This window comes from Anomaloglossus baeobatrachus, chromosome 8 (genome assembly GCF_048569485.1).
Source record: "Anomaloglossus baeobatrachus isolate aAnoBae1 chromosome 8, aAnoBae1.hap1, whole genome shotgun sequence".
In the NCBI taxonomy this organism is placed as follows: Eukaryota; Metazoa; Chordata; class Amphibia; order Anura; family Aromobatidae; genus Anomaloglossus; species Anomaloglossus baeobatrachus.
The window spans coordinates 174,561,036-174,586,798 of record NC_134360.1 but is presented as its reverse complement, the minus strand read 5'-3'; the positions used below and the strand labels follow the sequence as shown (position 1 = coordinate 174,586,798).

The window sequence follows — 25,763 nt, the reverse complement described above, 5'->3', positions numbered from 1 at the left end:
GGATTTTTGTTTTTTTCGGGTACACATGTTGTTCATGTTGAATGGTTTCAGTTCTCCGATGTTTCTTCGGATTGAATTTGTCTTTAAACCTGTTATTGGCTTTCCTCCTTCTTGCTTTTGCACTAAAACTGAGGAGCCCGTGATCCCACGGGAGGGTGTATAGCCAGAAGGGGAGGGGCCTTACACTTTTAAGTGTAATACTTTGTGTGGCCTCCGGAGGCAGTAGCTATACACCCAATTGTCTGGGTCTCCCAATTGGAGCTAGAAGAAAAGGAATTTACGGTAAGTAACAAAATTCCCTTCTTTGCCGCGGGTACGGTATTCTGCCACAGGGTGCAGATTTTTCTTAAGAAAAATCCATTTTCTAGTGCGAACATAGCCTAAAAGGGTTTTCTGTTTTCCCTCAGTGTTTTATAATAACCTGAACTTTATTCCCCCTTCTCCCTTATTCCACCACAGAGCCTCCGCAGCTGCTCCCGATGTTTGTTAGTCTGTGGCGCTGCAGACAATCACTGAGCTCAGCAGTAGAGACGGCACAGTCTACTCAGAGCCACTGAGCTCCTTGATTGGCTGCAGTGCTGACGACATGACTTCAGTGCTGCAGACAATCACTGAGCTCAGCAGTAGAGACATCACAATCTGCTCAGAGGTGCTGAGCTCAGTGACTGGCTGCAGTGCTGTGGACATAACATCAGTACTGCAGACAGTAACAGACACCAGGAGCAGTGGTAGAGCATTAGCCTGGACCTGGGGAGAATGAGTAATGCTCACCTTGTTAGTTTTTAAAGCAAACTACTTCCGGAGTCAGTTTTTCCGAAAATGCGAAAAACCTGTTTAATGGAAATGGCCTGTGGTTACATATCACATTTACTTTATAGATCATGAAAATGTGTAAAATTTGAAAAAAAAAGACATTTTCTTTCATAGTATGGCGCCACCTGGTGTTCAAGCTGTATAGCAATGTGCACGTCCCTGTACTGAGTTGGTCATCACACATGCTCAGTCACTCTCCTTACTGCTTTTCCTGACTTAGCCCCGCCCACATGACACTTTACACATAGTTTGGATGTGTCCGTGCTCTGTAGATGGGTCCTCTTGTTAGAGAATATTCTGCAGAGTCGCGTAGGACATTACAGCCGCCCCTGCAATGTATTTGGTGGCGTTAGGACAGGGACGGCTCAGCACGGCCAGGGAGATCATGGTGTCTGATGATCATCAGTAAGAGAAATTTACAAAAATGTTATTGCTCAGGAAATATTTCTTTTTGCAAGTTCTAAGTGTCGTAAAGCGGTGACCTCCCCGAGCCGCTGTAGAAATGCCATGCGTGGTATGCCCCTGCACCGTATATCCCGGACCAGATGACAGGGGTCACGGCGAGCTGCGTCTTGAGTTTCTGAGACAGCTGAGCTCTCACCGATCCGTCCTTCCTAAACCTGTACGACCATCGCCTCTACACGCGCTGCGGAAAAGCCCTGGTGACTGCAGATCAGCACCTTAGGCGTTATTTAGTAATTTACTGTAAGAAAACACCATGATGAACGATTCGGGACAACCCTAAGGATGGTGGGAGACTCGGCGTGACCAGGAGCTTCACCTGGCTATAGGACACAAGGGCCAGACAAATGAATATATCTCTAAAAACAGATACTTCAGAATGATTAATATTAAGATGGGAGTTTTCTTTCTAGGTAGTCAGAGAGCGACATAATGTAGGAAAAGAGACCCTGAATCCAGCCATGTATCACTTACTGGGCTACATAGTGTAGTTTTAATACAAATCACGGTTTTACCATCAGGAGGTTATCACTAGAGGACTAGTAAACCTTCTGCCATGTAGTCCTCCATATTCATGAGCTCTGTATAACCCTTCCCAAACCACTGATTTGGCAGCTTTCTGCCTATGTGCAGTGTATGCTGAAAGCTACCAATCAGTGATGTTACACAGAGCTTAGCATTCTGAGAACTGCTGCATATGCTTCAGCTTAAACAGGGATTTTATCAAAAGTGCAGCAAGTAGCCCAGAATGTGATGTATTGCAGGAATTGAAGTTCTTTTCTCCTACTTTGCTACTCGGGTGACAGCCCTTTAATGGGCTGAGGGACGTGGTAAAAAATACTAAAAAAAATAGATTTTTATGTTCTATGCAAAATGTGAATTTTGCAGCTAAAAAGAAAATCTGGATTTTTTTTTTTCACCTTCCTGAGTCCATTAGTAAAGGAGACTGTAATCAGTGTAGGGATTATTGCTCATGCAGTCCCTAATATATTCTTTACTGCAAGTTGAGCTTTAATTTATAGGTCTAAAGAACATAAACTAGTAAATGTATTGCATGATCATATTGTAAGCACAAGACCCTTGATTTGAATGGTCCCAGTGCCCAGGAATATGTGGCAGAGGGTCCGGTATTTACAGTTGAAACCAGAAGTTTCTAAAGACACGTCTGCATGATTTTCTCACTATCTGACAAAATCTTTCCCGTTTTAGGTCAATTAGGAACCCAAATTATTTATATTTGCCAAATGCCAGAATAATGAGAGAGAGCATGTTTAAGGCATTTTTATTACTTTTTGTAAAGTCAAAAGTTTACATACACCAAGAGTACTATGCCTTTAAATAATATGGGACAGTCCATATGATGATGTCATGTCTTTGGAAGCTTCTGGTAGGTTTATTGGCAACATCTGAGTTTTTTAGAGACACACCTGTGGATGTATATTAATGCACACCTGAAACACACGGCTTCTTTGTGTAGCATCATGGGAAAGTCAAAAGAAATCAGCCAAGATCTCAGGATTAGAATTGTGGACTTGCAGAATCCTTGGGTGCAATTTCCAGATACCTGAAGGTGCCTTGTTCATCTGTACAAACAATTAATCATAAGTACAAACAAGATGGGAATGTCCAGCCATCATACCGCTCATTAAGGAGAAGGGCTCTGTGTACCAGAGATGAACGTGTTTTGGTCAGACATGTGCATATCATCCCAAGAACAAAAGAAAAAGACCTTATGAAGATGCTGGTGGCAGCTGGTAAGATTGTGTCATTATCCACAGTGAAACGAGTACTGTATCAACATGGGCTGAAAGGTCACTCTACCAGGAAGAAGCCATTACTCCAAAAGAAACATAAAAAAGCCAGATTAATATTTTCAAATGCACACAGGAACAGAGACCTTAATTTTGGAGACATTTCCTGTGGTCTATAAGGATAAGGCTGCACATCAAAGTTCGATAATAGTATAATGCTATAAGCATACCGAAAAACATTGAAGCATACAATGAAAAATGCCACTTGCTAACTTGAAAGTGTGAATAATGAAATGCATACCTGCCATGAATATTAGGAAAAAAGGAGATATTTAGCAATCGCATTGATCAATGTAACTGAGCCCCAAAACCTCATCAAGGTATATCTCTATATTGGGGTCCCTAGCTCTGTGACCCTAACTGTGTCATCTCATTGCAATTAAAAACTGCTGTGTGTGGGGAGGGGTAACCAAGGTCTTTCTTATATAGGAGGTGGAAAAAACATGGCCGATAGGGGCGGAGCTGTGTTCACATTCAGAAAAATGTTAGGGTCATAGAGCTAGGGACCCCAATATAGAGATATACCTTGACGAGGTTTTGGGGCTCAGTTACATTGATCAATGCGATTGCTAAATATCTCCTTTTTCCTAATATTCATGGCAGGTATGCAATTCATTATTCACACTTTCAAGTTAGCAAGTAGCATTTTTCATTGTATGCTTCAATGTTTTTCGGTATGCTTATAGCATTATACTATTATCTAACTTTGATGTGCAGCCTTATCCTTATGTACTATGTATTTTTCTGGCTTGCACTCATAATATATATTAGTGCTCACTTCAGTTATCCTTAGTATTATTTCCTGTGGTCTGACTGAACTAAAATTGAACTGTTTGGCCATAATGACCATCGTTACGTTTGGAGGAAAAAGGGAGAAGCTTTGTTGCCTAAGAACACCATCCCAACTGTGAAACACAGGGGTGGCAGCATCATGTTGTGGGGGGCTGTTTTGCTGCAGGAGGGACTGGTGCACTTCACAAAGATGGCATCATGAGGAAAGAAGATTGTGGCAATACTGAAGCAACATCTCAAGACATCAGCCAGGAACTTGGGGCGGGAATGGGTCTTCCAAATGGATAACGACGTGAAGCTACTGCCAAACTGATTACAAAGTGGCTTAAGGATAACAAAGTCAATGTTTTGCAGTGGCCATCACAAAACCCTGATCTCAATCCTATTGAAAATTTATGGGCAAAGCTCAAAAGTCCGATGTGAGCAAGGCGACCTACAAACATGGCTCAGTTACACCAGTTCTGTCAGGAGGAATGGGGCCAAATTCCACCAACTATTGTGAGAAGCTCGTGGAAGGAGATCCAAAATGTTTGCCCCAAGTCATACAGTTTAAGGGCAATGCTACCAAATACTAATGAAATGGATGTAAACTTTTGACTTTGTAGAAAGTAATAACAATGCTTAATACATTCTCTCTGTCATTATTCTGGCATTTGGCAAATATAAATAATTTTGGTTTCTAATTGACCTAAAACAGGAAAAGTTTATTCTGATTTCATGTCAGATAGTGAGAAAAACCTGCAGATGTGTCTTTATAGATAGTGAATGGAAACTTCTGGTTTCCACTGTACCTGTGAGTTCACCATCTTGCCCAGATTTCCTCCGTGAGTGATAAAGGCAGTGACAGCTGGGCTCGGGGTCCGCATGGCTCCTGCAGAGGTGGAGCGTCTCTAGGGCTGAGCAGTTGCTGACTGCTTGTACTTTAATGCTTTATGTTCTCTGCAGGAGTCCTGCCGAGAAATGGAGCAGCTGATCGGGGAGAGGGTTCTGGCAAGGACACGGCCTTATTTTAGTGCGTTTGGACGCCTTCCACCGAGACTGAGCAGCTGCTGCCGGGGGGGGAGGTGAAGAGCGCAGCCTCCTCTGCTTCACTCCAATTGTTTATTCTATTAACTGTTATTACTTTTTTTTTTCTGACAAAATGTAGTTTAGTTGACTGAACTTAATAATGAATTAATACCTGGCTGTCACTGCCCGGAGCAATGCCTGCACCTCTTCCAGCAGTTCAACCCCTGAATGCTGCAGTCAATGCAATCACAGCGTTCAGGAGGCAGGAAGAGGAATCGCTTACCTCTGCCTGGAAATCTGGTCCCTGTAATGCGATCACAGGGACCTGAACGCTGCCATGGCAACTTTGGGTCGTCTCCATGACGACCTTGGGTTACTGAGCTGCGATTTGCTTCACAGACCATGCTGTATGTATAGTGTGTGATGCGATCTGTCAGTGCTGCGAGTGCAGCAGTGACAGATATAATCCGCTGCAGTGATCGAGCACTACAGGGGATTATATCCGCTGTAAAAAACGCGGGAAGAATTGACATGCTGCTTTTTTCTGCAACAAAATCTGCAAGGAAAAAAGAAGCAGCGTGGGCACTGCAAGACTTTGCTGGGATGCGTTTTTCCTTGCAGTATTGATTAAATCTGCAAGGAAAAACGAATGCAAAAAAAGTAACGTGCACATATCCTAAAACTTCAGGATTCTCATTGACTTTGCTAACATGAGGATTTTGCTTGCAGGTTTGTGACAAAAATGCAATAAAAACACACCCTTATTGTGTGCAGAAAATCTGCAGCAAATTACAGAACTAGTAAAAGGGGTCAATACAGCGAAATCTCATCCACAAGCTATGGAGAAAATGCACACCATAATTTGACAAGTCACTTCATCCTGATCAGCTACAGATGTGTAAATTGAATTGGGCATTGAGAAATACCACATTTTTCAGACTATAAGACGCACCTAGGTTTTAGAGGCAGAAAATATTGGGGGAAAAATGAAGCAAAAAAATGTGGTTGATACTCTGTTATGGGGTGGATCTGCTGCTGACACTGTTATGGGGGTTATGTCCCTTAATTCTGTACTAATGTCCCCCATCCTGTGCCCCTTGAAGGTATATATGGTCCCCATTATGTTCCCATACTTGTGCATATAAACCAGGCACTCCAGTTGTTTCAGCAAGAAGAAAACTATTTTTATTGTTCAAATCAAGTTTGAAAAATAAAAATAATTTTCTTCTTGCTGAAACAGTTGGAGTGCCTGGTTTACTTATTACTGCTGTGATTTTGGAACCTACCAGAGCACCCTTAAATGAGCTAGAAGTGTCATGTGCTATCTACATACTGGTATATATGTCCCCCATTTATGGGTGTATGTCCCCCATCCTGGTATAGATCATCTCCATCTTGGGCCTTATCTAGTATACATGTCCCCCATAATAATAATAATTTTATTCATTTATATAGCGCTATTAATTCCACAGCGCTTTACATACATTGGCAACACTGTCCCCATTGGGGCTCACATTCTAGAGTCCTTATCGGTAAGTCTTTGGAGTGTGGAAGGAAACCAACGCAAACACGGGAAGACCATACAAACTCCTTGCAGATGTTGTCCTTGGTGGGATTTGAACCCAGGACCCCAGCGCTGCAAGACTGCAGTGCTAACCACTGAGCCACCGTGCCCCCCATCCTGGTATGTGTTTCCCATTCTTGGTCCATCATGGTAAAATATGTCCCGCCCCATCCAGGTATATAATCCCCATCATGGGCCCATCCTGATATGTATGCCTCCCTTTATGCTTAGCATATACAAAAAATAATAATAATCTACTCGCCTTCCCTCTGCCCCCTTGGTGGGCTGCATCCTCTTCTGATGCTGGCAACAGACTTTGTCGTGTCAGCGAGGCTGGGCATGACATCACTGCCATGCGTCTCCAGTTACACGCCAACATCAGCTGCCGGCTAATCCAAAATGAATATTCACTGCTCCCCATGCTCTGGATCATAGTGAGGGGTGCAGTGAATATTCATTCACTTTAATAGCTGACATACGTGTTTGCCCCAGTGCAGCAGGAAACCACCGGTTAGGCCAAACAAGTGTGCCCACTATTAAAGGAAATATTCACTGCTCCCAATGTCCATAATCCCACTCATCTTTCGGCACTGGCTTCAGGACAGACATACTGTATACTAGAGCGCAGGAGCACCGGCCACACGTATGCACACAGGGGCTACAGCATGGGAGTGCTAGCCTTGCGGATTCTCAATACAGGAGCACCAGCCGTATACAGTTTGGGGCTTTCACATTGGCGCCATCTATAGGCAGCACACTCAATCGACAAAACCCAGATGTGACTCGTGATCAAAACCGCACAGGTCGAAACGTTGTTGTATGGCGTCCACACGTGCCTGAATGGGAACCATTTGTAAATAAAAGAGGTTGTCCGCTACTTTAACACTGATGGCCTATCCTTAGGATAGGTCATCAATGTTTGATTAGGCATGGTCCGGCAGCCCGATGACCAGCTGCCGTTGGTGGCGGCAGCAGGAGGCTGGAAATGCTCAGTTCCAGAATTGATCCAACATATGATAGTGGCCGAGTACTGGACATCCGCCTCCTATTGATTTTGAATATGAGGCAGATGAGCAGTACCCGACCACGGCCACTATCAGAAGGTGGAGCATTTCGGAACTGAGCATTTCCAGCTGCCATCGCCAGCACCGAAAACAGCTGCTTGGCCGGGGTCCGACATCTGGCCCCTCCGCCGATCAGTGTTAAAGTAGTGGACAAGCCTTTACATCTTTTGTCCAGAACCACTCAGCAGGCCGAAAAATAGACCAAGACTTGTAACTCCTCCCTGCTGTAGTGGATTCTCATATTTCCCCACACTTTTTAGAGCATTTTCTTGCATCTGGTCCTTTATATCTTTCTTAATCAGATCGGTCTACACCAAACAATTGCTTCAACTGTGTTATGGTAGCTGCCATACCTGGAATCTTTGGCCCTAACCATTGATAGACTAGACCACATAACACTACACTATGATTGTATGTACGTTTTGGGCACGCTGGCACTGCCCGCCCAGCTCCTGATGTGCACAGATAATGCCCCTGCTTGCAGCATGGCAGGACGCACGGTTCAGCTCAGCAGCGCGACAATGCACTGGTCCAAACTGTCAGTTATGAGGAGCTCAACACCAGACCCTTTATCCCCAACAAGCAGGACGTCGGGAGCTAGAGGAGCAGGGCACTACTGAACAAAGAACATGGAAGACCCCTTTAAGTAATACCTGCCATATATGAGGGTTACTTGATGATAAAATCCTTGTGCTGCATTCTGTACATTACACTCATGGATTTTTCTGGTGCAGGTTATGGAAAGTGAGGAGTTCATGCTGCTTCCGGCAAATCAACTGATCGACATCATCTCCAGTGATGAGCTCAACGTGCGCAGCGAGGAGCAGGTGTTCAACGCAGTAATGGCCTGGGTAAAGTACAGCATCCAGGAGCGGAGGCCGCAGCTCCCACAGGTACAGTAAGACCTTCCCTAACACATGCGATATAACACCATGATGTGGACAATATATCACATAGAAAAGTTATGCCCCCTGGTACTAAAGATGCCCATGGATATTTAGTAGTCATTTGGGTATAAAACCTGACCTCCACCCCTCCCCCGCATTCACAGATTTAGCTGGGTTGAAGATTAGAGTATAACAGGTACTCAGCTAGTTGCAATAAAGGTTTAGGTGAAGACAAAGACTCAGGATGTCTCCCTAACTTTCTAGATCTGTTTACATTTAGATTTATTATTTTTTTTTTATCTCTTAAATTAATTCGGACCCATTAAATTTGATTAAACTCCCAAAATTATCGGAGTTGTCCCTTCTAAGAAGCAAAGTCTGCAGTCTTTCTATGTAACTGCAGACTGCTAAATCATGACAGTGTGCACTGAGCACATGGACACTGTTCACCTGTATGTCCTGTGTGAGTGAGTGGCGTCATGTCTGATAGGCATATTCGCTGTCACGTGCCGACTAGTCTCATCCAGTTTCTCAATCCACGTGAATAGAGAGAAGTTGGATGAGGCTAGTTGGTACCTGATCACATATGTACGGTCATGTGAAATCCCTCCCCAACTGGGCTTAAAGGGGAATCGTGACTGTGTGCGTGTCAGAAAGCTCTTCTGTAGAAAGTCACCCAGTGAGGATCTGCCTGTTGCTGCCTGTGTCTCCTTTTCTGCAGAAAAGATCTGGCAGTACAAAAATCAGCATGGCCTTTAAGCATTTGTGGCCTCATTTTGTTTACCCCTGTAGTTCTAAGGTGTTTTTCTCTTCTCTGCTAGGTTCTACAGCATGTCCGACTGCCTTTGTTGAGCCCCAAATTCTTAGTAGGGACAGTGGGGTCTGATCCACTGATTAAAAGTGATGAAGAATGCAGGTACGTTCAACTCTGGATAAATACTCTGAATGTTTTATCCTCTAGTTCAGGGGTCGGGAACCTATGGCTCGTGAGCCAGATGTGGCTCTTTTGATGGATGCTTCTAGCTCTAAGGGTGGCTTTACATGCTGCGATATCCGGCCCGATGTCGCTAGCATGACACCCGCCCCCATCGTTTGTGCGTGACGGGCATATCGCTGCCTGTCGCGCACAAAATCACGCACCCCCGACACACATACTTACCTGTCCTTCGACGTCGCTGTGACCGGCGAACCGCCTCCTTTCTAAGGGGGCAGTCCGTTTGGCGTCACAGTGACGTCACTAAGCGGCCGCCCAATGTAAGCGGAGGGGCGGAGATGAGCGGGACGTAACATCCCGCCCATCTCCTTCTTTCCGCATTGTGGCCGGAGGCAGGTAAGGAGATGATCCTCGTTCCTGCGGCGTCACACGGAGCGATGTGTGCTGCCGCAGGGACGAGGATCAGCTTCGCCCCTGCGACAGCAGCGATAATTGGGAGTGGACCCCCATGTCAACGAGGAGCGATTTTGGAGGTTTTTGCAACGCTCCAAAATCGCTCCCAGGAGTCACACGCTACGACATCGCTACAGCGGCCGGATGTGCGTCACAAAATCCGTGACCCCAACGAGATCGCTGTAGCGAAATCGTAGCGTGTAAAGCCCGCTTAAGACAAATCTTTAATAAAAAAAAAAAACCCTTGTATTTTCTGGTTTGTAAGACTCACTAATTTCCCCCCAAAAATGCGTGTGCGTCTTACAAACCGCTTATGGCTTACCGGGACTGCAGTGGTTTGGCGGACTGTGGGCTGCTTTGAATCTCCCGCAGTTGACAAGATCGACTTCAAAAAGATGTCCGCAGAGTCGTCGCATGCACAGATAGGGCTCTGCGGTCATTTTCTTGAAGTCGATCTCGTCAACTACGGGAGATTCAAAGCAGCCCGTCGGCAGATCAATGGTGCCCGCTACCATGACACCCCGCGAACCTGCAGCAGTATCACTGACCCTCCGCACACTAACCCTCTTGAGCTGCGACACCCCCCTCCTCCATGTCCACAGCATCGCATACCCTGCCTCCTGGGACCTTCAGAGCCGCTCCACCATCATCGCACCCCCCTGGTGAGTATGGCTCTAGCGGAATTACATTTTAAAATATGTGGTGGTCTTCGCTCTCTCAGCCAAAAGCGTTTCCGACCCCTGCTCTAGTTGGTAATCTCAATGTCTGCATCACGAGACCCTGTCCTGATGTCTCCCTGCAAAATAGAATAGAATTTTTTTGTTTGTTTTTGTTTTTTTTTTTTGTTTAATTGCTCAATTGTACACAAAAAAATGAATGATTTGTAAATTTTTATTTGATGTATTTGCTTTATGTGCTTATTAATTTTTAAGATAGTTCCCTATTATCAGTCTGCATAAGGTCCATTTAATAATATAAGATTATTAGATTATTTTTTTTTTATTGGCCAGCCCACTGTCCCACAGACTGTCATATTCTAATCCTCAACATTGGATCAGAATAGGACACGTTTTATTTATTTATTTATTTTCTCTCATGCACTATTTTCATGGATGTGTGACTGGACAAGTGACACTCTATAGGTCTGAGTGCTGGCCGATAATATAGTCAGTGGCACTCGGAAGTGTGAATACTCCCCAACTCTGAGATCTCAGATAAGTCACACATCTTTTCATGGGACATCACTAAGTATATGACACTTTGATACAATGTACAGTAGTCAGTGTAAACTTGTATAACAGTGTAAATGTGGTGTGTCCTCTAAATAACACAACACGCAGCCATTATTGTCTAAACTGCTGGCAACAAAAGTGAGTACACCCTAAATGAAAATTGCCAAAGTGTGCCCAAAACATCAATATTTTGTGTGGTCACCATTATTTTCAAGCACGGCCTTAACTCTCTTGGGCATGGAGTTATCTAGAGCTTCACAGGAGCCGCTGTATCCTCTTCCATCCTCCAGGATGACATCTTGGAGCTAGTGGATGTAGAGACCTTGCGCTCCTCCACCTTCTGTTTGAGGAGGCCCCACAGCTGCTCAAACTTTTGGCTGTATTTTGAGTTTTTAGAGGGCACACCATATTTACACTGTTAGGCTAGTTTCACACTTGCGTTCAGCGGAGTCCGTCAGTATGGAGAATAGCGCAGTCTGTTAACGCACTGCGCTATTCTCCATAGACTTGTATGAATGACGCACTGTAACGCAAGTGTCAGCGTTGCATCCGCCAGACGACGCAGCGTCGTTATTTTGACGCTGCGTCGGGCGGAAGGAACGCAGCATGTAACGTTTTTTTGAGCAGCGGAATCCTTTGGATTTCACTGCGCATGCTCACTCTGGCTCCCTCCACCCGTAACCAGGGTACACATCGGGTAACCAAGGAATCCTGGTTACGTGTGCCGGGAGCCCGACACTTCCCCACTCGGCTCCGCTCCCTCCCTCCCTCCCTCCCTCCCTCACACCACACACCACACACCACACACCACACACACACACACACACACACCACACACCAGTTCCTGCGGCACTGACGTCCTCAGCCATAACCCCGCTCGGCTCCACCCACTTCGCACTCCGCCCCCCGCACACATTGTCGGCGACCGAGCGATCGGCTGATCACCCGGCGGCCGGCTACTGTGAGCGATCGGCTGATCACCCGGCGGCCGGCTACTGTGAGCGATCGGCTGATCACCCGGCGGCCGGCTACTGTGAGCGATCGGCTGATCACCCGGCGGCCGGCTACTGTGAGCGATCAGCTGATCGTTCACAGTAGTCTGCCGACGGTAAAACTGTAAAAAAAACAAAACAAAACGAATTGCGTTGTTTTGCAGCATCCGTTGCATCGGTTGTGCCACTATATGCAACACATCCGTTGCATCCGTCACACAACGCAATGTAACGGATACCGTTCAACTCAAGTGTGAAACTAGCCTTATACAAGCTGAACACTGACAGCATTAGATTGAATCAAAGGGTCAGATCTTCACTGTTGTCTCATGCAAAGATGTAAAATATTTACTAATACGTAAGGGGTTTTCTCACTTTTGTAATATATTGTAAGTTTACTCTTCCATATTGCCGTCACAACAGCTTAAATGATTTTTCTGGAACTAACAAGTAGATGACCTGTTCATCAATATGAGATCAGTGGGTTGGGTGGTCCAGCACCCGGTCCCCCGACTGATCAGCTGATATCTGCTACCACTGTGGCTAGATATCATTAATGTACTGGGCCAGACATCCGCCGCTGCTAAATACTACTGCTTATCTCCCATTCTCTTGGGTAGGATGGACACCAATATAGGAGTCCTGGACTACCCCTTTAATTCTATGTATAAATGATTCTTAAATATCATATAAATGACACAGAAATTGTAATATAGTCCAATAATATGTATAACCAATCCAAACTAGAGGCCAACTGATTAATTAGGGAGTCTCCACATATAAATAAAAAAGCTTGTGTAACATTTCCATCACTAACCATTACATTCCCCAAACTTGATAGAAAATCTGCAGCTGTAGCTGTACTTTGCTCCATTCATTGTCATGAGCCTGCTTAGTCTGCACATGCTCACTTAAGCTCCATTCAGGACTAGACTGCAGAGTCCATTCTTTCGATTCGAGAGCTCCTGTCCTGGGTTTTTTGAGGGTCCCAGTGGTGGGACGCACAGCGATTAGCGAGTTACTCCCTGTTCTGTCAATAGGTGATAATTTGTGTTTTTGGAGTAGACCTTTAAGGAAACAATCTGTATATGGAGTCCAGCTGGCAAAGTTACATGGAGGGAAAATGTATGCAAGTATGCTTTAAAGGTGTGCTGTCCCTATGCTAATTGGGGCCTTGACTAGTCATCGGGGCATTAGTTCCCCAGACTATTTGGCTCTTTCTTCATCGTTCCTATGGGAGACCCAGACCATGGGTGTTTAGCTTCTACCTCTGGAGGACACACAAAGTACTAAACTTAAAAGTGTAGCTCCTCCCCCTGAACTTATACACCCCCTGGTGAGCAGACCCAGCCAGTTTATCGCTTTGTGTTGAGGAGGCATACATCCACACATGCATTCTCATATGATTTTTTTCCTTTTGGAACGAGATTGAAGAGTGGGGTCCACGTCTGGACCCCCGGCATGTCCCTTCTCACCCCACTGTGTCGGCGGTGTTGTTAAGGTTGATTCCTAGGCTGGAGCCTTACATGCCGTGCTCCTTCACCATCCCTCCTGGGCTCTGGCTTGAGGTGGGAGCCAGCACGGTCTCCATGCTTGGCAGGAGTCCGGTCTCCATCCGCAGCCCTTCAGGACCCTGCTGGACAGGAGCACTCATCCCCAGGGACCTGGCCCTGCGTCTCAGAAGCTAAGTACCTGAGACGTTTATATTTCGGGGTCCCTGTACTTTATTATTGGGGGAGAGTGTGTTTATTGCATTTACTGACACTTCCGGCGGGTTCTCTGGCTGTTGCCTGAGAACCGCGCCGATGGTGCCTGCGCGTCGGCCGCACCGCTCAAATTTAGGCCCCGGCTTCGCCGGAGGCCTAGTTTCGGTTTCACTGCCCTCGCATGTCACTCATGCAGAGGGACAGTCTCGGCTCCTCCCGGCGGCCGTTCTGTACAGGGGAGGGACACTCCCCACTGCAGTGTGTGTCCCCTCCCCTGTCGGTCTCTATGGCCCTCCAGATCCCGCTCCTCAAGCAAGTCCCGCCCCCTCTCTTCGCTCCGGCGGCCATTTTCTCAGCGTTCGCTCTGCGTTCAGTCTTTGCAGCGCTGGTCTGCAGCATCCCTGCTGAGGTGCTGTGCTTGGAGGTCCGGGCTTCGGGATCTGGAGGGCACACAACACCGCTCTGCACAGCACAGCGGTCTGGTAAGCCACAACCGGTCTCCGGTTGTGGACCGTCTGTATATACTCTCTGGGGGTCATTCTCTGGCAGAGCCCCCACTCCAGCAGCATGTCTCACACGAGGAGCAAGGCCCCAAAGCTTTATTCAGTATGCACTGTATGTAAGCTCCTGCTGCCTGAACCGAGCACCTATCCACATTGTGATGCCTGCTCTAACTTGGCGGTGCCACAGCCTGGAGTCTCACCCCCAGTGGTCCCTCAGGCTGCTCCTGCTTCTGTGGCTGATCCCCCGGCTTGGGTAGAATCCTTTTCTAGGTCCATCTCCCAGTCCTTTGCTGAGTCCATGGGACTTCTGTCCAAGACCTTGCTGAGTATGCATCAGCCCCCTTCACAGGGTGCCTCTGCTGCTAGGGCTCTTTCAGGACAGGAGCTCACAGAGGATTCATCATCAGGGCCCAGACCCCGTCCTCCTGAGAAGAGACGCAGGGTTCCCTCTCCCTCCTCCTCCCGTGGCTCTGATTCCAGAGCTGACTCGCAGGATGAGGAGGATGCCTTTACAGGGGGCTCGGAGGCTAACTCCATGTACCCCATTGATCTGTCCGAAAGTGACTCAGATCTTAGTGACTTGATTGCTTCTATTAATTCTGTACTGGATCTCAATCCGCCAGTACCAGAGGAGCAACCCTCTATTGCAGAAAAGCACCAGTTTACCTCGCCTAAGAGAGCAAAGAGTGTGTTCTTTAACCACTCCAGTTTTCAGGCCGCTGTGACCAAACCCAGGGCCTGTCCTGACAAACGCTTCCCCAAGCGTGGTTCTGATGACCGTTTCCCCTTTCCACCTGAGGTGGTCAAGGAGTGGGCTCACTCCCCAAAGGTAGACCCTCCGGTGTCTAGGCTCGCAGCCCGGACCGTTGTGTCGGTGGCTGATGGCACTTCCCTTAAGGATTCCACTGACCGCCAGATTGACCTGGCCAAATCCGTATATGAAGCGGCGGGGGCCGCGTTTTCTCCGACTTTTGCAGCAGTGTGGGCTCTCAAAGCCATCTCTGCTTCTCTAGAGGAGATGCATTCCCTCACTAGGGAATCTATGCCCGAAATGGATGCCTTAACTTCCCAAGCTTCGGCCTTTTCATCCTATGCCATGTCTGCCATGCTGGAGGCTTCTCACCGCACTGCGGTGGCTTCGGCTAATTCCCTCGCTATCCGCAGAATCTTGTGGCTTAGAGAGTGGAAGGCAGATGCTTCTTCAAAGAAGTACCTTGCTGGACTCCCTTTTGCTGGGTCCCGGCTATTCGGAGAACAGCTGGATGAAATTATTAAGGAAGCAACTGGCGGGAAGAGTACTTCCATGCCACAAACCAAAGCCAGGAAACCTGCCCAGGGTAGGAATCAGTCGAGGTTTCGTTCCTTTCGTTCCTCCAACTGGTCGTCCTCTAAGCCCTCGGCCTCGTCCGCTAACTCAGCCAAGGACCAGAAATCCAACTGGCGCCCTAAAGCGCGTCCACAGAAGACCGCAGGAGCTGCTGCCACCAAGGCAGCCTCCTCGTGACTATCCGCTCCAGCGACGTCCTTAGTCGGTGGCAGGCTCTCCCACTTTGGCGACGCTTGGTTTCAACACGTCTCCGATCAGTGGGTGAGAGATATCATCGCCCACGGCTACAGGATAGAATTTTCTTCCAGTCCGCCAAACAGATTTTTTTCTCTCAACTCCTCCCTGTTCCAAGGCCGCCGCCTTCTCACAGACCATGGCAGCCTTGCGGGCCAATGGAGTGATTGTACCGGTTCCCGCTCGGGAACGGTTCAGAGGTTTCTACTCAAACCTCTTCCTAGTTCCCAAAAAGGACGGTACCTTCCGGCCCATCCTGGATCTGAAGCTTCTCAACAAGCATGTTCAGGTGTGGCCTTTTCGCATGGAGTCTCTGCGATCGGTCATTGCCTCTATGTCCCAAGGGGATTTCCTGGCGTCCATCGACATCAGAGATGCCTATCTGCATGTGCCAATTGCAGTGTCTCACCAGCGTTGGCTACGTTTTGCAGTAGGAGAAGATCATTTCCAATTCGTGGCTCTTCCCTTCGGGTTGGCCACCGCCCCTCGGGTATTCACCAAGGTCATGGCAGCAGTGATTGCAGTTCTGCACCTCCAGGGGTTGGCAGTAATTCCTTACCTGGACGACCTTCTAGTCAAGGCTTCATCCAGCGCAGATTGTCAGCGGAGTGTCTCGCTCACTCTCTCCACTCTGGCTCAATTCGGGTGGCTGGTCAATCTTCCCAAATCCACTCTGACTCCGACCCAGAGTCTCACGTACCTAGGGATGCAGTTCAAGACCTTGTCGGCACTTGTGAAGTTGCCCTTAGTCAAACAGCAGTCCCTTCAGCTAGCGGTGCGCTCTCTGCTGAGGCCCCGCCGTTATACCCTCAGGCGGTTGATGCAGGTGCTGGGTCAAATGGTGGTGTCCATGGAGGCTGTTCCCTTTGCCCAGTTCCATCTGCGCCCCCTGCAGCTGGACATTCTCCGCTGTTGGGACAAGCAGCCTTCCTCCTTACACAGGTTAGTGGCTCTGTCGCCACAAACCAGGAGCTCTCTTCAGTGGTGGCTTCGGCCTCTCTCCCTGTCCCAGGGGCGCTCCTTCCTGGCCCCGTCCTGGGTGATTCTCACCACGGATGCCAGTCTGTCCGGCTGGGGAGCGGTATATCTCCACCACAGAGCGCAGGGCACTTGGACTCCGTCCGAGTCAGCCCTTCCAATCAATGTGCTGGAAACCAGAGCCGTGCCTCTAGCTCTCCTAGCTTTTCACCACCTGTTGGCGGGCAGGCACATTCGAGTCCAGTCAGACAACACGACAGCGGTTGCCTACATCAATCACCAAGGCGGGACACGCAGCCGCCTGGCAATGTTGGAGGTACAACGCATCCTTCAATGGGCGGAGGACTCCAAGTCCACCATATCCGCAGTCCGCATCCCAGGCGTGGAAAACTGGGAGGCAGATTATCTCAGCCGTCAAACCGTGGACGGTGGCGAGTGGTCCCTGCACCCGGCAGTGTTCCAGTCAATCTGCCGCAAATGGGGCACTCCGGACGTGGATCTAATGGCATCCCCTCTCAACAACAAGGTTCCCGTTTTACGTGACTCGCTCCCACGACCCTCAGGCATTCGCCGCGGACGCACTGGTTCAAGACTGGTCCCAGTTTCGTCTGTCCTTCGTGTTTCCCCCTCTAGCTCTCTTGCCCAGAGTTCTGCGCAAGATCAGAATGGAGGGCTGTCGAGTCATCCTCATTGCACCGGACTGGCCCAGGCGAGCTTGGTATCCAGACCTGCTCCATCTGTCCGTAGAGATGCCGTGGCATCTCCCGGATCGTCCAGACCTGCTCTCACAAGGGCCGTTTTTCCGCCTGAATTCTGCAGCTCTCAAATTGACGGCGTGGCTCTTGAGTCCTGGATTTTGACGGCTTCTGGTATTCCCCTGAAGTCATCTCCACTATGACTCGGGCCCGTAAGTCTTCCTCCGCTAAGATCTATCTCAGGACTTGGAAAATTTTCCTGTCATGGTGTCGCTCTACTGACCATCCCCCTTGGCCATTCTCCTTGCCGACCCTTCTGTCTTTTCTACAGTCCGGTCTGCAGCTAGGACTGTCCCTCAACTCTCTCAAGGGACAAGTCTCAGCTCTGTCAGTACTGTTCCAGCGGCGTCTCGCTCGGCTGGCTCAGGTCCGCACCTTCATGCAAGGCGCGTCTCACATCATTCCGCCTTACCGGCGGCCCTTGGATCCCTGGGACCTTAATTTGGTTCTCATGGTTTTGCAGAAACCCCCCTTTGAGCCTCTTAGGGAGGTCTCTTTGCATCTTCTTTCTCAGAAAGTGGTCTTTCTGGTGGCCATAACTTCCCTCAGGAGAGTCTCTGATTTGGCCGCGCTCTCTTCAGAGTCACCTTTTTTAGTTTTTCATCAAGACAAGGTGGTTCTCCGTCCGACTCCGGACTTTCTTCCTAAGGTGGTCTCTCCTTTCCACCTTAACCAGGACATTTCCCTACCTTCCTTTTGTCCGGCTCCTGTTCATCGCTTTGAAAAAGCGCTGCATACTCTGGATCTGGTGCGGGCGCTCCGGATCTATGTGTCCCGCATCGCTTCTATTAGGCGGTGCACCTCTCTTTTTGTGCTGACCACAGGTCGGCGCAAGGGTCTCTCTGCTTCTAAGCCGACCTTAGCCCGTTGGATCAGATCGACCATTTCGGACGCCTACCAGAGTTCTCAGGTGCCTCCCCCGCCGGGGATCAAGGCACATTCGACCAGAGCTGTTGGTGCCTCTTGGGCTTTCAGGCACCAGGCTACGGCTCAACAAGTCTGTCAGGCTGCCACTTGGACTAGCCTACATACCTTTTCGAAGCACTACCAAGTGCATGCTCATGCTTCGGCAGATGCGAGCTTGGGCAGACGCATCCTTCAGGCGGCTGTCGCCCATTTGTGAAGTTAGGTTCTGCCTACTTCTTAGTTTTTCTGTTTATTCCCACCCATGGACTGCTTTGAGACGTCCCATGGTCTGGGTCTCCCATAGGAACGATGAAGAAAAAGAGAATTTTGTTTACTTACCGTAAATTCTTTTTCTTATAGTTCCGTAATGGGAGACCCAGCACCCTCCCTGTTGCCTGTTGGCACTTTTCTTGTTCCGCGTGTTATCACCGGCTGTTGTCGTGGACAGAGTCTCCGGTTGTTCCGGCTATTGCTCTGTCCTACTTGTGGGTGGCTATTCTCTTTCAGCTTTTGCACTAAACTGGCTGGGTCTGCTCACCAGGGGGTGTATCAGTTCAGGGGGAGGAGCTACACTTTTAAGTGTAGTACTTTGTGTGTCCTCCAGAGGTAGAAGCTAAACACCCAATGTCTGGGTCTCCCAATACGGAACTATAAGAAAAAGAATTTACGGTAAGTAAACAAAATTCTCTTTTTGTTCATGTTATCACGCCCCTGTGGGTGTGATAACATAAATTCTATGAGCTGAAGTCCCCGCCAGCTCCTGGAAAACGTGCGTATGTGCACAGCTCATTTGAGCCCCATCAGTGGACAACAGAAGTAGGATGGACACTTCATGGCTGGATATTATCCTTGCCCCTATTAGTGTAAAGCTGGATTTGGCTCTCTGGATCAAACACACATCAAGGCAAAAAGTGAACTGTGTACTCAAATGAAATATGAATAAAAGAAAACATGGCAGTGGAACGAAAGGAAAAATGGAGGCAGCATTTCACATGTACATTTATTGACTTTCTTTTATAGGGACTTAGTGGATGAAGCCAAGAACTATCTTCTGCTTCCTCAGGAGCGTCCATTAATGCAGGGTCCCAGAACGAGACCCCGGAAGCCCATCCGTTGTGGGGAGGTGCTGTTTGCAGGTACATCTTGCAGTTCTTTTTTAAACGGGAGTGGGAAATAAAAGGGAAAATCCGGAAGGAAACCTTAAAATTGAAAGTGAGAATAAGCGTTACTGTATGCATAGCCGAATCATAATTATATATATATATATATATATATTAATATGATATTAATATGATATAATATATTATTTAGTAGGGGCAATCTGGAGATTTATCATGACCAACCTGCCGTTTGCTTGCTGCATCGGTCTCTCGCGGTAGCAAATGTCAGAATTATTAACAGCAGAAAGTCATCAATGTTTGATTGTTGGGGCTTCAACCTATGGGACCTCCTCCTATCAGCACAATGAAGCGGCTGCAGCTCTCCTGAAGCCCCCCATACCCATCAGATTAATGGGAATCTGTCAGCAAGTTTTTGCTGTGTAATCTGAGGGCAGCATGAGGAAGGAGCTGCAACACTGATTTCAGCAATATGTCACCTATTAGACTGTGTGCTGTTGTTTTAGTACAATGAGTGTTTTATCAGCAGGAGATTATCACTGCTGGGCTAGCTGCCTTCATTCCTCCTGGTCCATCCCTAATTCCAGCACTAATTGACAGCTTACTGTCAATATACAATGTATCCAGAAAGCTGTGGTGTGAGCGGGGTCGCTTTTGTAGCTCTGCTATATTTTAAAACTTTAATTGTATCACAGCTGCTGCACCCAGTAAACTCAGAGATACATTGCTGAAATAAAAGTCTCTTTCCCTTCATTATGCTGTTGGCAACAGAATTTCTTTAATCTGAGGGCAGCATCATTTTGGGGCAGAGAGCCTGATTCCAGAGATGTCATTTGCTCAGCAATTTGCTGTAGTTTCAATATAATCAGTATTTTATTAACAGCAGATTAACACTGCAGGACTAAGTGTTGCCTCCTAAGAAGTTCAACTAGCTATGTAACCCTGCCCCCACCACTGATTGGCAGCTTGCTGACACTAGTGTACACAGGAAGCTGCAATCAGAATTGTGGGCGGAGTTGTGCACAGGTTAACATTCTGACCACTACTACATCTACAGCAGAGAACACAGGAATTCTATCAAAACTGCACCCAGTAGCCTAATAAGTAACACATCACTAGAATCAGGGTCTCTGCCCCTACATCATGCTGCTCTTAGATTACATGGAAAAAAATCTTTTGACACATTCCCTGTAAGGTCACAGAAACCTGATTGATTGTTCTTTTGAGCAATCAATCATTTTTCAACTCGCTAACACAATACCAAAACCTTTTTCTTTTAACCTGAAGCCCCCTGACCTGTTTATTTTTCCTTTACAGTTGGAGGATGGTGTAGCGGTGATGCGATTTCCAGTGTAGAACGGTACGACCCTCAGACCAACGAGTGGAGAATGGTGGCCTCTATGAGCAAAAGGCGCTGTGGGGTCGGCGTTAGCGTTTTAGATGATCTTCTGTATGCTGTGGGCGGCCATGACGGATCTTCATACCTCAACAGTGTAGAAAGGTACTTTAAAGGGGTGGTTCACCCATTTTTTTTTTATTTTCTGTCGAAGTTCTACTTACAATTCTAGGTATTTTCTCCATTGGCTTGTATTTCCATTTCTGGCACTGAGCGGCGCTATGCTGCACGCTCAGTGCCTGTCACATGACCCCCTGGAGCTGTGGCCGCCGGCATCCTCTGACGTCCCGGCATTTCCGGACTCTCAAACAAGACGGGTACGTCACAGGATGCCGGCGCCACTCAGATTGAGTGACAGGGCTGTGGGCGGTGACTACCGCACGTCACAGCTCAGCATCGAGGGGAGGATCCGGAGGACGTCAGTGTGGAGTCGGCGTCCTGCAGATGGTGAGGCTGAGGCACGGGGCGCCAGTGTGCAGTGCAGGGGGAGGGTCTTCAGCTGAATCCCCCCCTGCACGTAAGTATGTGATCACACTGTCCACCCGCCCGCTCTGCTGCGATGTCAGGAGAGCGGCCGGTGTCGGGCAGTGTGATCGTGTGCTCCTCCCAGCAGCAAGACACTGACAGGCATGTCACCGCTGTGCTCTGCCATCTGTCCTGCTGCATGGGACCAACTGTCTGCACTCTGTCACCTGCACCACAAGTCACAGAGTGGAGACAGTTGGTGACAGAGCACCTCTGCCCCCCCCTCTTCTTTCCCCACTCTCTTCTCCCCCCCTCTCTCTCTTCTCCCCCCCTCTCTCTCTTCTCCCCCCCTCTCTCTCTTCTCCCCCCTCTCTCTCTTCTCCCCCCCTCTCTCTCTTCTCCCCCCCTCCCTCTCTCTCCCCCCTCCCTCTCTCTCCCCCCCTCCCTCTCTCTCCCCCCCTCCCTCTCTCTCCCCCCTCCCTCTCTCTCCCCCCTCCCTCTCTCTCCCCCCTCCCTCTCTCTCCCCCCTCCCTCTCTCTCCCCCCTCCCTCTCTCTCCCCCCTCCCTCTCTCTCCCCCCTCCCTCTCTCTCCCCCCTCCCTCTCTCTCCCCCCTCCCTCTCCCTCCCCCCTCCTCTCTTCTCCCCCCCGCTCGCTCTCTTCTCCCCCCCTCTCTCTCTTCTCCCCCCCTCTCTCTCTTCTCCCCCCCTCTCTCTCTTCTCCCCCCCTCTCTCTCTTCTCCCCCCCTCTCTCTCTTCTCCCCCCCCTCTCTCTTCTCCCCCCCTCTCTCTCTTCTCCCCCCCTCTCTCTCTTCTCCCCCCCTCTCTCTCTTCTCCCCCCCTCTCTCTCTTCTCCCCCCCTCTCTCTCTTCTCCCCCCCTCCCTCTCTTCTCCCCCCCTCCCTCTCTCCCCCCCTCCCTCTCTCTCCCCCTTCCCTCTCTCTCCCCCCTCCCTCTCTCTCCCCCCTCCCTCTCTCTCCCCCCTCCCTCTCTCTCCCCCCTCCCTCTCTCTCCCCCCTCCCTCTCTCTCCCCCCTCCCTCTCTCTCCCCCCTCCCTCTCTCTCCCCCCTCCCTCTCTCTCCCCCCTCCCTCTCTCTCCCCCCTCCCTCTCTCTCCCCCCTCCCTCTCTCTCCCCCCTCTCTCTCTTCTCCCCCCCGCTCTCTTCCTCCCCCTCTCATCTCCCCCCCCGCTCTCTTCCTCCCCCTCTCATCTCCCCCCCCTCTCTTCTCCCCCCCGCTCGCTCTCTTCTCCCCCCCGCTCGCTCTCTTCTCCCCCCCGCCGCTCGCTCTCTTCTCCCCCCCGCCGCTCGCTCTCTTCTCCCCCCCGCCGCTCGCTCTCTTCTCCCCCCCGCCGCTCGCTCTTCTCCCCCCCGCTCGCTCTTCTCCCCCCCGCTCGCTCTTCTCCCCCCCCCGCTCGCTCTTCTCCCCCCCCGCTCGCTCTCTTCTCCCCCCGTCTCTCTCTTCTCCCCCCGTCGCTCTCTTCTCCCCCCCTCGCTCTCTTCTCCCCCCCTCGCTCTCTTCTCCCCCCCTCGCTCTCTTCTCCCCCCCTCTCTCTCTTCTCCCCCCCTCTCTCTCTTCTCCCCCCCTCTCTCTCTTCTCCCCCCGTCTCTCTCTTCTCCCCCCCGCCGCTCGCTCTCTTCTCCCCCCCGCCGCTCGCTCTCTTCTCCCCCCCGCTCGCTCTTCTCCCCCCCGCTCGCTCTTCTCCCCCCCGCTCGCTCTTCTCCCCCCCCGCTCGCTCTTCTCCCCCCCCGCTCGCTCTCTTCTCCCCCCGCTCGCTCTCTTCTCCCCCCGCTCGCTCTCTTCTCCCCCCGCTCGCTCTCTTCTCCACCCCCGCTCGCTCTCTTCCCCCCCGCTCGCTCTCTTCTCCCCCCCCGCTCGCTCTCTTCCCCCCCCCGCTCGCTCTCTTCCCCCCCCGTCTCTCTTCTCCCCCGTCTCTCTCTTCTCCCCCGTCTCTCTCTTCTCCCCCCGTCTCTCTCTTCTCCCCCCGTCTCTCTCTTCTCCCCCCGTCTCTCTCTTCTCCCCCCGTCTCTCTCTTCTCCCCCCGTCTCTCTCTTCTCCCCCCGTCTCTCTCTTCTCCCCCCGTCTCTCTCTTCTCCCCCCGTCTCTCTCTTCTCCCCCCGTCTCTCTCTTCTCCCCCCGTCTCTCTCTTCTCCCCCCGTCTCTCTCTTCTCCCCCCGTCTCTCTCTTCTCCCCCCGTCTCTCTCTTCTCCCCCCGTCTCTCTCTTCTCCCCCCGTCTCTCTCTTCTCTCCCCGTCTCTCTCTTCTCTCCCCCTCTCTCTCTTCTCCCCCCCTCTCTCTCTTCTCCCCCCCTCTCTCTCTTCTCCCCCCTCTCTCTCTTCTCCCCCCCTCTCTCTCTTCTCCCCCCCTCTCTCTCTTCTCCCCCCCTCTCTCTCTTCTCCTCCCCTCTCTCTCTTCTCCCCCCCTCTCTCTCTTCTCCCCCCCTCTCTTCTCCCCCCGTCTCTCTCTTCTCCCCCCGTCTCTCTCTTCTCCCCCCGTCTCTCTCTTCTCCCCCCGTCTCTCTCTTCTCCCCCCGTCTCTCTCTTCTCCCCCCGTCTCTCTCTTCTCCCCCCGTCTCTCTCTTCTCCCCCCGTCTCTCTCTTCTCCCCCCGTCGCTCTCTTCTCCCCCCCTCGCTCTCTTCTCCCCCCCTCGCTCTCTTCTCCCCCCCTCGCTCTCTTCTCCCCCCCTCTCTCTCTTCTCCCCCCCTCTCTCTCTTCTCCCCCCCTCTCTCTCTTCTCCCCCCGTCTCTCTCTTCTCCCCCCGTCTCTCTCTTCTCCCCCCGTCTCTCTCTTCTCCCCCCCTCGCTCTCTTCTCCCCCCCTCGCTCTCTTCTCCCCCCCTCGCTCTCTTCTCCCCCCCTCGCTCTCTTCTCCCCCCCTCGCTCTCTTCTCCCCCCTCGCTCTCTTCTCCCCCCCTCGCTCTCTTCTCCCCCCCTCGCTCTCTTCTCCCCCCCTCGCTCTCTTCTCCCCCCCTCGCTCTCTTCTCCCCCCCTCGCTCTCTTCTCCCCCCCTCGCTCTCTTCTCCCCCCCCTCGCTCTCTTCTCCCCCCCCTCGCTCTCTTCTCCCCCCCCTCGCTCTCTTCTCCCCCCCCTCGCTCTCTTCTCCCCCCCCTCGCTCTCTTCTCCCCCCCTTGCTCTCTTCTCCCCCCCTTGCTCTCTTCTCCCCCCCTCGCTCTCTTCTCCCCCCCTCGCTCTCTTCTCCCCCCCTCGCTCTCTTCTCCCCCCCTCGCTCTCTTCTCCCCCCCTCGCTCTCTTCTCCCCCCCTCGCTCTCTTCTCCCCCCCTCGCTCTCTTCTCCCCCCCTCGCTCTCTTCTCCCCCCCTCGCTCTCTTCTCCCCCCCTCGCTCTCTTCTCCCCCCCTCGCTCTCTTCTCCCCCCCTCGCTCTCTTCTCCCCCCCTCGCTCTCTTCTCCCCCCCCTCGCTCTCTTCTCCCCCCCTCGCTCTCTTCTCCCCCCCTCGCTCTCTTCTCCCCCCCTCGCTCTCTTCTCCCCCCCTCGCTCTCTTCTCCCCCCCTCGCTCTCTTCTCCCCCCCTCGCTCTCTTCTCCCCCCCTCGCTCTCTTCTCCCCCCCTCGCTCTCTTCTCCCCCCCTCGCTCTCTTCTCCCCCCCTCGCTCTCTTCTCCCCCCCTCGCTCTCTTCTCCCCCCCTCGCTCTCTTCTCCCCCCCTCGCTCTCTTCTCCCCCCCTCGCTCTCTTCTCCCCCCCTCGCTCTCTTCTCCCCCCCTCGCTCTCTTCTCCCCCCCTCGCTCTCTTCTCCCCCCCTCGCTCTCTTCTCCCCCCCTCGCTCTCTTCTCCCCCCCTCGCTCTCTTCTCCCCCCCTCGCTCTCTTCTCCCCCCCTCGCTCTCTTCTCCCCCCCTCGCTCTCTTCTCCCCCCCTCGCTCTCTTCTCCCCCCCTCGCTCTCTTCTCCCCCCCTCGCTCTCTTCTCCCCCCCTCGCTCTCTTCTCCCCCCCTCGCTCTCTTCTCCCCCCCTCGCTCTCTTCTCCCCCCCTCGCTCTCTTCTCCCCCCCTCGCTCTCTTCTCCCCCCCTCGCTCTCTTCTCCCCCCCTCGCTCTCTTCTCCCCCCCTCGCTCTCTTCTCCCCCCCTCGCTCTCTTCTCCCCCCCTCGCTCTCTCTCTTTTACTCGCTCTCTCCTGGCATGGTCAGTACAGAAATCTCTCCATCGTGGAGGGGTGAGAGGGAGTAATAAACATGGAGTCCCTACTGTGTCTGTGTATTTATTTCTAATAAAGTATTTCTTTGTCGCTCTATTGGGAGACCCAGACAATTGGGTGTATAGCTACTGCCTCCGGAGGCCACACAAAGTATTACACTTAAAAGTGTAAGGCCCCTCCCCTTCTGCCTATACACCCCCCGTGGGATCACGGGCTCCTCAGT

At 50.9% G+C, this 25,763-nt stretch overlaps 1 protein-coding gene across 2 annotated transcripts in view; it reads left to right on the top strand.

Annotated features, from left to right (window-relative positions):
• The window catches only part of KLHL20 (kelch like family member 20), an 84,712-nt gene that overhangs the window by 20,665 nt on the left and 38,284 nt on the right, over window positions 1-25,763 (top strand). For both annotated transcript variants that reach the window (XM_075322221.1, XM_075322222.1), the window contains 4 exons: window positions 8,249-8,407; window positions 9,223-9,317; window positions 19,442-19,557; window positions 20,857-21,040. In XM_075322221.1, the coding sequence (XP_075178336.1) occupies window positions 8,249-8,407; window positions 9,223-9,317; window positions 19,442-19,557; window positions 20,857-21,040 (554 nt within the window). The remainder of the gene's footprint in view (window positions 1-8,248; window positions 8,408-9,222; window positions 9,318-19,441; window positions 19,558-20,856; window positions 21,041-25,763) is intronic.